Here is a 13831-nt window from a genome sequence, read left to right as displayed (position 1 = left end):
AAGTACTTTCTTTTTAATCCCTTCAAGGGCCAATTGATGGGATTATTAAGATGGTACATCAATTTTTAGCAATATGGTGGGTAAAATGGTAGACTAAAGTAAAGATGAATTAATTAAGGTTACATACAGTCGTACATATGCCTCTCCCGAGACCCTATAGTAGCATGAGCCTTGTGCACTTGTTGTGTCTTTTTAATGAGCCTTATAATCCAATCATTGGTTAGAAAAAAAAATTCTATTTTCCATCCACTATTTTATAGATGGTTATAATTAATGCCAAATAAAATATTTGTATAGATTTTTGTCAGATAAAGTATGATCAAGCCCCCTATGGGGAGCACATCAATCATATGTGACAAAATGGCATTTTTCATTGGAGGGTAACGAAATCATTTCCTTACCCAAAAAAAAAATGAAATCATTGCATTTAAGGAGAAAAGAAATAGACACAGGGGCAATAGGGTTACCTTCCCAATGGCTCATAGAACCTTTTCTATGATTTTTTAGACAGAATATGATGCTATCCTGCAGATTCTGTGAGATTAGAAAAGCAATTATAATTCAAGATCCCATATTTAACATCTAAATTGGAATCTTTAGATAAGGATAATAATCATGTCATCCACAAATGGGGACATCATCATGCACCTGCGAAGTAGGAAATCCAAATGTGTGGTTTATATGTACATGAACAACACGGTAGTTCATAGTTTGGGTTTGAGGATGGGCCAGGCCAAAGGGCTGGATAGAAGTGATCAGCTTATTTTAGACCTAATTTATTTTGAGCTCAGCCCAGGTTAGTTACTAAAATTGGACTACTATTAGGGCTAGACTTATCAGGCTGTCAGACTGGCCCATCCAAGTTTCCTCCCTGATTGGCAGGTCACATAATCACAGGAAACTTTAAGAAGAAAGTGTTGAATGGTTGAGTAATACTTAATTATTTACCAGACCCTACAGTAGCGGGAACTCGTGCACTGAATTTTATTTATTTATTAAGCATAACAATTGAGAAAAAAATAAAAATAAAAAGGTGAAAACTGTACATCCCGAAGGTTTACGAAAATTTTCCTTCATCGATAAATAATGTTCTATTCTCACATGGTATGGATGGATACGGGTGAATTTGATAGGAATCTCATCTCATTGGTCAAATTTTAATTCTAAACTTTATACATAATTATAAATGATAAAGATTTGTCATAGCCCCTAGAGTTGGAAACTGTACTAATTAATAAGAGATAGAAGACAATTTCATTCAATAAGGGCTCACAATTTGTTTGAGGAGAGAGTGTTTCAATGTGGGTTTTTTAATTCATTTACATGAGAGGGCTTGGGAAGGAATCCTCATTCGATGTCATGGGGATCTTGATCTTGTTCACAATTATAAGTAGGAAGATAGTTCTTCGAATGAGTAGCATAAGAAACACACCAATTTTGCACATCGAAAGACAGAAACTAATGTACGCTCTGCAGTAGGCTCAGAAAACAATTTTCTTTTTTGATAAAATAAAAAGATAATATCATTTTCTATCATAGAAGCTGTTGGCATATGGAAAAAAATCGTCTGCAATTTCGATCTTGTACAATTCCGTGAAATACCACATTTAGAGGGTGACACGTGTATTAATACCAATACAATAGTCCAGATTTGATTTAAATGACTCTTCACTGATTTAAGGTTTTATTAGTTGTATCAAATCTGGATCATTGCATTGGTATTAATACACGTATCACCCCTGAAGATGGTATTTTACGAAATTATATGATATCAGAATTGCAGACGATTTCAACCTGTGGGCACATCCTTCTAATTCTATGTCACTTAAATTTCATTGGCTGAAACTTGGTCACAGGAGATATGTATGGCATCTTTGGTTAAATGGACCCCACCCAATTTACTAAAGTGTAAGTTGGAGAGTGATGACGAATCCACAATTTAATGATTTAGGGAAAAGGCTGTTTGCTATGTATGACAATTTAGACTTTTTTGCCAGGTGTCAGGGTTTCATTGCAGATTTAAATGATGTCATATTTATTTGAGCCTATGAGAGTACGAGGGATGAACCTTGTCAGTCTCTCAACCCTCAACGATGGGACCCCATGCATGGCTCTACCGTAGATATGGTTCATTTCCAAATCGCATCTGTTATGGATCAGACCTGACCCTTTTTGAGCCAAGACACACACTGAAGCTTTGCAGAACCAGCAGCTTTGAAGCACATGGAAGGGTTTTTTTTACATAGAAATGGAAGTTACTACAGCAAAGAAGAAAAAGAAGGAGATTAGAAGAGAAAAAGCCCACTGTGTCTTTCACAAAAGAAGGAGAAAAAGATGTATAAGAGAATAGGCCCACTATGTCTTCCACAGCAAAATTGGAAAAAAAAAAAAGAAGATGTATAAGAGAATATGCCCAGTATTAAGATGTAATTTTGTTTAGGATTAAGTTTTCTCTCACCAGGGGTGAAGTGAGAATCTCTTCATACAATGGTAATGCAATGTTATGATTGGATTTGGGTTTATTATTAACTCTCACCCCTTCACTATTCATGGCGTAAACCCTTCTTTGTCCAATCAGAAGATCATATTGGGTAGACAGAGATTGAACTGTACCTTTCTGTTTGCAATACCATTATGTCTGGCTTGTATTTGGTCCATTTACCTTCGCTAGTCAATATTCATAATGAAATATCCTAATTATTTATTTGGTTAAAAAATTAGATTTAAAATTTTTTTGTCAAAAATAAGTCATCTAAAAAATTTTAGAACCTTACAATATATTAATTAAAAATAGAAACCAAAATGGAACTTATATCAAGCTACAAATGGGGTAATGTTCCAATTAATAGTTACTTTTTATCTCAACCATTCAAGACATCCCCTTCTCCCTCCTGCAAGTGAGCCTCTTCTCAACCATTTTGTCACCCTAACTTTCGCTTTCTCCAATTCACCGTAGGTACTATCTTCAACAAGAATCTAACAACAGGTTTTGTCATGGTTTCAGTTCACTGTGGGTTTTCCACTCCCTTCATTTCTCAATGGTTTTAGGTTTTAACTTTTAGGTTTATTGATTTGAGATTTAATATTGGTTTAGGATCAATGTTTACCATATTTAAATTTTATTGTTTATGATGAGAACTCCAATATCCAAAGTATTTTCCAGCCGTCCTATGTTCTTTGGCCTGTTTACTTTGTTCATGTTTTATATTAGAGCCGTTTAAAAGATCAAATGCATATAGTTTTTTCGTAAATTCTAATGAGACCAAGTAATTTGTAATCTTATTTTTCTTTTTCTTAATATAAATTTTTTTTAATAAAGGTAAATAGTTTCATTTCACATATGTATTCCAAAAATATTTAAGACAATGACAACTTTTATTAATGACATGATGTTAAATTACAAATTATTTGTAAAAATCCTTTTATACCTCTAAGTTAAAGGACTTTTGAGAATAAGACAAATGGTTAAAAAGATGTTAAATTCTAATGTCATTTAGCTAGACACTCCCTTCTAGTATATTTTATAATACAAGTTTACTAAGTTATCCATCCACTTATTATCACATTTTCCCTTTTATTCCCTTTGACTATGGAGTCCTCTCGAAGATCTTCTCCTCATGATTACATATTCAAGTAGGAGATGCCATCCACATGAGTGTGAAGATGAACATTTTTTTTATAAAAGGAGAGTGAGAGAAGCAAAGGCTTGATCTTGACTCCTCCTCTCTGTTCTTGGATGCCACAAGTATTGCTATATGGAATTCAGGTAGAGGCATGATGGTATATTTTTCCCTTGTCAAGAGAAGAAGAAAAGGAGATTACTACATTGGTATTGAGGTGATAGTATTATGCTCTTCTGTTGTTAAGTGAAAATTATCTTGTCATCTAAAAAAATGGTTTTATTTCTTGATGTTTTGTTAGCCACATTGGTTAGGATAAATTTATTGGTAATCATTTGGTATTGATTAGAGAAAACTTGTAATCTAGTTAATATGGTATGGTAAAAGGCTTTACTTGGACTAGATCCCATGATTTTTTTCCTTTCACCTTAAGAAGAGTTTACACAATAAAAAGTTAGTGTATTTTTTGGGATTAAGGTTAATTAATTGAGTTGCAATATTGAGAAAGGAGGAGCATGGGAGCTGAAGGACTATTCTACCTCCTACATTTGTGCAACTTAGATTCATACTATCAACCAGAAAAGGAAACTCAGAGATTAATTAGGGGTTTAATTTTTCTTTCACGATTCAAGTCCAAAGGTAAAACCCTAATTAAATGCAGTCAAACCTAACCCATGTAATAAATCTGTCATGGGAGACTCGAGTTGGAGACGTCTATTAAGACACAACGCCTTCGAACTAGCAGAGCTACAAGTTCTTATTTTCTATTTGATGAACTATTTTAAATCATATAATTCATCCTCACTATTGTATTCAAATATTTTTATTGCACATATCTATATTCCTTCAAATGACTTTATGTTCTCTTTACCAGAAAAAAAAAAAAAAAAATGACTGTTTGTTCTTATCGCCCAGGGGGTGACTTTATGAAAGTAATTCTAGATGATCACTAATTCATTACTCTTTAATTTTTCTTTTTCCTAATATTGCCAATCATTCATCTCAAGATTTCTATTTCCTCAACACAACCTTTATTTAGGGGGATGATTCCCCACAACACAAGTGACAAAGAATTTGCACATCAAACCTGTGGCTATCTTGAAAAATGTTTCATTTATATGAGGCTCATATATTAAGATAAGAAAGAGAAAAAAAAAAAAAAAATCTATGTGAGAGGAAAATTATAATTTAACATTATGGAGAATATTTTTTTCCTTTAACTTATGTTATTTCATCCAATCTATAGATTCTTTACATCATTGTTTATTTTATAATTATCAAACAGTTTTTTTATAGAAATATTTATAGGTCGATCAATCTAGTGATGATTCTTCTTGGAGGACTTGATTTTTGCCACATGGCTGATCATGCAAGGCTGTAAACTTTTGGATTTGTGCACATACTAATTTTCATCTTAGTCGGTATTGACTAAATGAAAAAAAAATCAAGTATTAAAAATTTTGAAGAACACAGAAAGCGTATCTAAGAAGAAATGGATGACAAAAAGAAAAAATAAAATAAAAGGATGCAAAAATATACATTAAAATATTTGACTGAGTTTGAGTCTGGAATTAAATGGTTAGAATCACCACATCATCACTTTATATAATAAAATTAAAAAGTCTCTCTAAGCAATCAATGTAGATTTTTTTTTTGACCTAGCACGCAATAATATTGATATGGAATGAGAATCAAGATACGATTAATCATGTAATTAACATGAGGAGTTAATTACATGAGGCAAAGAACACCTGATAATGTTAGAATAATTGCCTACACCGTTGGTGTAACTGTTATTCATAACAGAAAGAGGCATTTGCCTTTTTATATAACAGATCGTATGGTAAATGATAGAAAGCACAATCATGGCCCAGATAACAGAAAAGAAATACTTTCATAAGGAGCAAAGCGAATTTCAAGCTGAGAAATTCAAAGGTGGTCTAATGACAGTGTTTAGAACAACGAGTTCTATAATTGTGATGGACTTATGGCCCAAATAACAAAAAAAGAAATACTTTCATAAGGAACGAAGCGAATTTCAAGCTAAGAAATTCAAAGGTAGTCTAATGACAGTGTTTAGAACAACGAGTTCTATAATTGCGATGGACTGTCATCATCGCACGAATGAATGATAAGGAAGACTAAAAGTCCAGTGACATGATGGTTGCCATGATTTTAAAAGCTTTCGTTGTCGATAACAAGGTTGAGCTTTAGAAGGAGTCTATAACTATGGGGAAAACTCTAAAAAAAAAAATGTCTTTAAGCCTTCATAGTACTATATGTTAGGCACATTGAAAATTTTAATTATTTTATATTTTAAAGAGAGACAAAATGAATAAAGTAATCAATGTTTCTGAGCATGAAGTATGCTATATGCTTAGAGAACCCTTGCCCATAACCATGTGAATAAAGCAACAAATATTGGAGTAGAGATCCTCGTGCATGAACATACGAACTTCAACTAGAGTCAATTGTCTCTTTTATTTCCCTAAAATACCTTTTTATACATCTTAAATGACGAGAATCGATATTCTGTAACTACATTTACTTACATGTTAGAAGAACACCTATCCCACTTATGATCACTTACAAAATGGAAAGAAAATAAAAGGAATAGATATTAACCTTCTATGCATATAAGTGAATATATATGTAGAGAAATTGAGCTCTTAAGTTTTTTTTTTTAAGGGAAAAAGATCCCTACTGATTCGAAGCAACACCCAGATAAACGGATTTGAAAAGATCGTTATGTCTTCCTCTGTTGTAAACTAAAGATGCTCCTGCATGTCGGCCCCCTCATTGACTCTATGCACAGTGTTGCCTGCATCAGATTGTCAAGGTTTTTCTGCCATATTTTTAAACTAAGCTTTTTTTTTTCTTGAAAAAGAAAAAAAAAAAACACTTGAACTCTTAAGCGGCAATAGAGAAGACACTGGTCGTCTCTGAAAGACCGTACGTACATCAGCATGCACCGACATGCGGAAAAAAATCGTCTGTTTTTCTTCATCCATGTTTTTCTTGTTTTGCTACCTTTAGAAGGCGACATGTGGCATTATTTTAAGTGAATGGCCAAGATTGCGTTAAAAACCAAACTAGATGTAATAACCTTCATCCAACTGAATTAATCTTGACCGTTGATGACACGTGTCATCATCTACAACTAGCAAAACACAAGAAAAACAGGAAAGGGAAAAACAGACGATTTTTATCCCCAACATGCGAAGGAACTAAACTCCAATTGTTGCCACATACGGCGTAGGAAAATTTCTACACTGTCGGTGTAGGCTCTCCGCTCGTCCAATCTTTTGGGATTTAAAAGGGATCCCCCTCTCTTCGCAAAACATGAACTTCGACTTCGCCTTCGCATTTTTTCGTTTTTCCCCTGCTGCTCTCGCTAGGAAGAGGAACCCCAGGTTCTCTCTTTGAGGTATTTCTCTCTTCCCTCTCTCTCTTCTCTCCCCCCTCCTCTCATCGCGCTCACTCCCTTTCTCTCCTCCTCTTTCTCATTCTCCCAATTATCTTCTTCTTCTCTTTCTTTCTCCAAGTCATCTTATTGTTCTTAACCTTATTAAACGCTTGCTTGGTTTTCAGTTGCTTCCGTTATATGTCAAACCCTAATTTATGTTTCTCTTCTTTCATGCAGAGGCTTCTTTCTCCCAGTGGTTCGTGAGAGTTCGAAGACGAATTTTAGTTGAGGTGAGAAATCTTGTTCTGGTTTTATGTTTTGTATGTTTTTATTGTTTATTATAGTTTTAGATCCTTATTTATTAGTTCATACATTGTCGAAATTGAAGTTTTCCTTTTTTCTTTTAATTATAGTACTGTAATCGACTCTGGTTGGATTGTGGGTTCGGTTACTCTGGGTTTTCGTTGAATTAAGGGGCGTCTTTTTTTCTATTCCTCCTTCCCCTTCCCCCTCTTTTATTTGGGTACTGGTTTTGTGGGCTACGAATCTCTGCGTTTTCATTTTGAAATAGTTCAATTGAGGATATAATTCCTAGACAAATTGAGAAATCTATTCTCAGAAACAAGTGGGAGAACTTTGAACCTTGCTGGTGTTCATCAAAAATTGATATCCATTAAAAAAAACCAGATACAAAATTGATAGAATGCGTTTGAAGACAGAGGCTTCCTTAGGTATTTCCTGTTTTCCATTTTGTTTAGTATGGATTCGGGGTCCTGCTCCTTTGGTTTTCCATTGAATTCGTGCCTTTGGTAAATTTTTAGGGTTTGAAACAGTTTCCATTGAATTTGTGCGCAGGAAAGTTTTAAAGGGCTTTTCTTTCTGTTTTCTTTTAAAGATGATGGTGGGGATTAAAATTGATTCTGTGTCCTTTCACAGAAGCCTAAATGGTAATCCTACTTCTGAGACAAATTGAGAAACCTGGTTTCTTGAACAAGTAGGGGAGCTTGATACATGTAGGTATCCATAAGAAGTCTTTTATGCACAAAAATACCAAAAGTAAACACAGAGGGTGGCTTGCAACTCTGGTATTGGAGTGTTTCCTTTTGTTTAGCAAGACTTTTAATCATCTGTGTTTGAAAAGTTTCAGCTGTAGACCGATCCATTTTGACGTTGTTGTGTGTCGAAAAAGAATGATGATGAAAAATGTGAAAAGAATTTTATTTTTTGGGGAAAACCTGAATAGCTTATTTCTTTTTATTCATGTTAATAAATTGTTGTTTGATGGATATGAATTTAATTGTTTATTTCTTCTTAATTCATGCCGATGAATTATTCAGTTTCGTGCATATGGTATTAATTAATTTCCATTTTAGATCATGAATTTGTGTTTCAGTTTCAGTTTGATGGATATGGCTTTAATTGTTTATTTCTTCTTCATTCATGCCGATAAATGATTCATTATTGTGCATATGGCTTTAATTAATTTCCATTTTAGATCATGAACTTGTGCATTCAAATGCTAAGCTAAAAACCAAGTGATGCATGAGTGCTTCATGGATTGACCCGTACCTGTTTGGGAACCCAGAATGTGAACCGGGTCCAAAGTTGGGTATTTGGTTTAGTAGGATATTAGTATTTTTCTTATTTGCTTATTTGGATTTATCTTGTAATCTTTTATTTAGGCTAGAGTTCCGTTCCATTTTTAATATTAGAGTTTGATTCCATGTAAGTTGGGTTAGATAATTAGCAGATTTTATTTCTATTTCAGTTTTAGATTTCATTTAGGAAGATCTTAATTTATTTTTTTATAAATATGGTTGTAACCCAATTCATTGGGAACTTTTTTTTTTATAAATATGGTTGGAACCAATTCATTGGGAATATTTGATAATGAAATGAAATAGTGAGTGGTTTGGTGCTTGCGTGGCCATTGTGTGGTGAGCTTCTTCCCCCCTTGCGATCTTTCTCCTCCTTTCTCTCTCTTGATTTCTTCTTCTTCTTCGTCCCTTTTAATTCCTGTTATTTCTCTTCACTGCTGATACTCTGTTGTTCCCAACAGTACCACAGTACCTTCATAGACTCGTATCGATCTGTCACTTCCCTCTTTTCTTTCTCCCTATTACTTTGGGTAGATGTTTCCTTGTCCTAGGCGACTCAACCCTGAAGTCCTTGATCGTTTAAACCCTCCCTGTTGGTGACTGTCTCTCTGATTTGTTAATGACCTGCAACTACCGCCTGAAGAAATTTCAGAGCTTTAATATTTGATAAAGCTTTTTGTTAGATGTCATTGAGTCTTGGATTCAATAAATCTGGGGAAGGCGATTTTGTTTACAAATTTTCTTGAGGTTTGGAGCCTTCGTTAGGTGGCTGGATCGATCTCAAGTTTCTAGTTTCCGCCCTGGATATTCTGTTTGTCGTGGAGAAGGCGGAGGTCTTGTTGATGATAATTACAAGTATGCCCTGCCCACTAAATTGTTTTCTGTTTGACCTATTCTTGAACCAGATTAATCTAATTACCCTGTAGTGCTTTGGCTACTGTTTCCCATTCACATTATTATTTTCCAGAATTGCCACTCCCATGTAATAGCCACGGATTGTGCCCATTATAGCCCTTTCTTTGTCTAGCTTGTTTTCAGTAAATTACAGCACTGCTATTTTTGTTTAATATTTGGCTATTGTACTCTTGGGTGGACCCACAGCGAACCATATTAGGGGTTTTCAACCTGGGATTGCATCACCAAGGTTATTGTTGTTTTTTATTAGGATGTTTTTGGGGAAATTATGGAGTTGATTATTTCTCCCCATGTGGGATCCATACCAAGTGCGATGACTTTTTCTTTGTTCAGATGTTTTGAGTTTCTATTTTTATTGTTGCTTTATCCTATCATATATTTGATTTTTTCCTCCCTTTCTGTTTTCTCTCCAGATTAATCTGGCTCGGTGTGCAAAGTAAGAAGAGTAGTGATAGTAATAATCTATTTCCAGCAGTCTATGTTCATCGCTGAGTACACAAATGAATCAAAATACCATGGCTTCAGATGGCAAGAATTCTGTAGCAGCAAGTGCATACACCATCAATCTTGAAAATTTCAGAATACGGCTTAAAAGTTTTTATTCTCACTGGAAGGAACACAAAACTGATCTATGGGGCTCCACTGATGTTATAGCTGTCGCAACACCTCCAGCTTCTGAGGATCTAAGGTACCTGAAATCCTCAGCACTGAACATTTGGTTGCTTGGTTATGAATTCCCGGAGACAATTATGGTTTTCATGAAGAAGCAGATCCATTTATTATGTAGCCAGAAGAAGGCCTCTCTGCTTGAAGTCATTAAAAAATCATCCAAAGAAGCTGTAGGAGTAGAAGTTGTCATTCATGTAAAGGCAAGGAGTGATGGTGGAGCTGCTTTAATGGAGGAGATATTCTGCGCTGTCCGTGCTCAGTCAAAATCAGATGGTCATGAATCCCCTGTTGTTGGACAAATAGCTAAGGAGGCTTCCGAAGGGAAACTGTTGGAGAAATGGGCTGAAAAACTAAATAACTCCAAGTTCCTGCTTAGTGATGTGACAAATGGGTTCTCAGAGCTATTTGCTGTCAAGGACGATTCTGAGCTTACATCTGTGAGGAAGGCAGCATACTTGACTGCTTCTGTGATGAAGAATGTTGTTGTCCCAAAACTTGAGAAGGTCATTGATGAAGAGAAAAAGGTCACTCATTCTTCATTAATGGATGACACTGAGAAGGCAATTCTGGATCCCACAAGGGCTAAAGTGAAGCTCAAGGCAGAGAATGTCGATATTTGTTACCCTCCAGTCTTTCAGAGTGGAGGAGAGTTTGATCTAAGGCCAACTGCTTCAAGTAATGATGAGAATCTCTACTATGAGTCTACAAGTGTAATCATATGTGCGATTGGATCTCGCTATAATAGTTACTGCTCTAATCTTGCCAGGACTTTTCTGATTGATGCAAATACTGTGCAAAGCAAGGCTTACGGGGTTCTCCTTAAGGCTCATGAAGCGGCAATCGGTGCATTAAATCCAGGGAGTAAGGTCAGTGCTGCCTACCAAGCAGCCCTATCACTTGTTGAGAAGGATGCTCCAGAATTAGTGGCAAATCTAACAAAATCTGCCGGTACGGGTATTGGTATTGAGTTCCGTGAATCAGGGTTGAGCCTCAATGCCAAGAATGATAGAGAATTGAAGGCAGGAATGGTTTTCAATGTTTCACTTGGATTTCAGAATTTGCAAGCACAGACAAATAATCCGAAGACAGACAAATTCTCACTGTTGCTTGCTGATACAGTTATTGTCAGTGAGAAGAAACCAGAAGTTTTGACTTCTGCAAGCTCCAAGGCTGTCAAAGATGTGGCTTATTCTTTCAATGAAGATGAGGATGAGGAAGAAGAACAAAAAATACCCAAAGCTGAAGTCAATGGCAATGAGCCTTTTTTGTCGAAGGCAACACTAAGGTCTGAGAACAATGAAATGTCAAAAGAGGAGCAACGGAGACAGCACCAGGCTGAGCTTGCTCGCCAAAAGAATGAGGAAACTGCAAGAAGGCTTGCTGGGGATGGAACCAAGACAGGGGATGCTCGTGGTGGAGCAAGAGTTCTGGGTGATCTTATTGCCTACAAGAATGTCAATGATATGCCTCCTTTCAGGGAATTGATCATTCAGATTGACCAGAAGAATGAAGCCATTCTCTTGCCAATTCATGGAAGCATGGTTCCTTTCCATGTTGCCACTGTCAAAAGTGTGAACAGCCAACAAGACACTAATAAATCTTGGTTTATCCGTATAATTTTCAATGTTCCAGGAACCCCATTCAATCCCCATGATGCTAACTCTCTGAAATATCAAGGATCTATCCATTTGAAGGAGGTCTCATTCCGCTCCAAGGACTCAAGACATATTAGTGAAATGGTACAGCAGATCAAAACCCTTCGGCGGCAGGTTATGTCAAGGGAATCAGAGAGAGCTGAGAGGGCCACATTGGTTACTCAGGAGAAGCTGCAATTAGCAGGGGGTAAATTCAAGTCAATAAGGTTGCCAGACCTGTGGATCCGTCCTCCTTTTGGAGGTCGGGGAAGAAAGATCTCTGGTACTTTAGAAGCCCATGTAAATGGGTTCCGGTATTCTACATCAAGACAGAATGAGCGTGTTGACATCATGTATGGCAACATCAAGCATGCATTCTTCCAGCCTGCTGAGAAAGAGATGATCACCTTACTGCACTTCCACCTGCACAACCACATTATGGTAGGAAACAAGAAAACCAAGGATGTCCAATTCTATGTTGAGGTAATGGATGTGGTCCAGACGCTGGGTGGTGGGAGGAGATCTGCCAATGATCCAGATGAGATCGAGGAGGAGCAGCGGGAAAGGGATAGGAAGAACAGGATCAGCATCGACTTTCAGAACTTTGTCAACAAGGTGAGCGATCTTTGGGGACAGACACAGTTCAGAGGGCTTGACCTTGAGTTTGACCAGCCTCTGAGAGATCTTGGCTTCCATGGAGTTCCCCACAAGTCATCGGCTTTCATTGTTCCAACCTCAAGCTGTCTGGTCGAGTTGATAGAGACACCTTTCCTGGTGATCACATTGAGTGAGATTGAGATAGTTAACCTGGAGAGAGTTGAGCTTGGACAGAAGAGCTTTGACATGGCTATAGTATTCAAGGACTTCAAGAAAAGTGTCCTTCGGATTGATTCGATTCCATCTTCATCACTTGAAGGCATCAAAGAATGGCTTGATGCAGCAGACATCAAGTACTATGAGAGCAGGATGAATTTGAACTGGGCACCAATATTGAAGAGAATCACTGATGACCCACAGACATTCATTGACGAGGGTGGGTGGGAGTTCCTTAACTTGGAAGCATCAGACTCGGACTCAGGAAACACTGAGGACTCTGACCAAGGTTATGAGCCATCAGATGTGCAGTCTGACTCGGTTTCTGATGATGAGGATGATGACAGTGAGTCACTGGTGGAGTCAGATGAGGATGACAATGACGACGACTCTGATGAAGACTTGGAGGAGGAGGAAGAGGAGGGGAAGACATGGGAGGAGTTGGAGAGGGAGGCAAGCAAAGCAGACAGGGAGAAAGGGAATGAGTCCGATAGCGAGGAGGAGAGGAAGAGAAGGAAGATGAAGGCTTTTGGTAAGGGTCGGGTCCCTGATAGAGGTGGCCCTCCCAAGAGAGCTAAGTTAAGGTAAAATGGGGTTATCTTAGTAAACTAAATAGCAGTAGCAGAATTGATGGTGGCGCCTTACTTAGATTGGACTTAGCTTTGTAAATCTGGAGGCATTAATTTAGGTGGTAGTGGTTGGCGCCCTTTCTTTATTCTTTGCCTTTCTGCTTATGCGTTTACTTTAATGTTTGGCTGTCTAGATTTTTTGTTGGACAGGAAATGCTTGGCTTCTTTGAGGCTGTAGGAGTACTCATGTACTTATGTGTAGACTTTGTTAAAAGGACCATTAATTTATCCGTTTTTATCTCTGTTTTGACTTGACAAGGTTGTGGCATGTGTGTTGCGCAGGGCTACCATATATAGTTTGTAATTTAATTCGGCTTAGATTTTTCAATGTTTTATTTTGCCCCTTGGTTAAAGTAGGTATTTTTTGTATGCATTCTTGGAATAGATTTTGGTTTTAAATTGCGTTCTGAACCAATTTGAAGAATCAGGTTTTTAGAATGTGTTCTAAATTCAGAGTCTATTCTGTGAATGCATATCAAACATAACCTTAAATTGGCTGACATTGGCTGAAAGGGCCTTGGGATCTGTCTGGACACACAATTTCAGC

At 36.8% G+C, this 13831-nt stretch overlaps 1 protein-coding gene across 1 annotated transcript; it reads left to right on the top strand.

Moving 5' to 3' along the window:
- Positions 1-6962: 6962 nt before the first annotated feature.
- LOC122063896 (FACT complex subunit SPT16-like) lies at positions 6963-13526 on the top strand. The gene is made up of 3 exons (XM_042627581.1): positions 6963-7047; positions 7264-7316; positions 9953-13526. The coding sequence occupies exon 3, from the start codon at positions 10040-10042 to the stop codon at positions 13241-13243; it is 3204 nt and encodes a 1067-aa protein (XP_042483515.1). The 5' UTR covers positions 6963-7047; positions 7264-7316; positions 9953-10039; the 3' UTR covers positions 13244-13526.
- The last annotated feature ends 305 nt before the right edge of the window (positions 13527-13831 follow it).

Source organism: Macadamia integrifolia, unplaced genomic scaffold (assembly GCF_013358625.1).
Source record: "Macadamia integrifolia cultivar HAES 741 unplaced genomic scaffold, SCU_Mint_v3 scaffold149, whole genome shotgun sequence".
Taxonomy (NCBI): Eukaryota; Viridiplantae; Streptophyta; class Magnoliopsida; order Proteales; family Proteaceae; genus Macadamia; species Macadamia integrifolia.
The sequence above is the reverse complement of the archived record's forward strand: the minus strand, read 5'-3'. Positions and strand labels throughout refer to the sequence as shown.

Bases quoted from the DNA above. Each gene is read 5' to 3' on its own strand.
- LOC122063896 (XM_042627581.1), top strand. From the start codon at position 10,040: ATGAATCAAAATACCATGGCTTCAGATGGCAAGAATTCTGTAGCAGCA.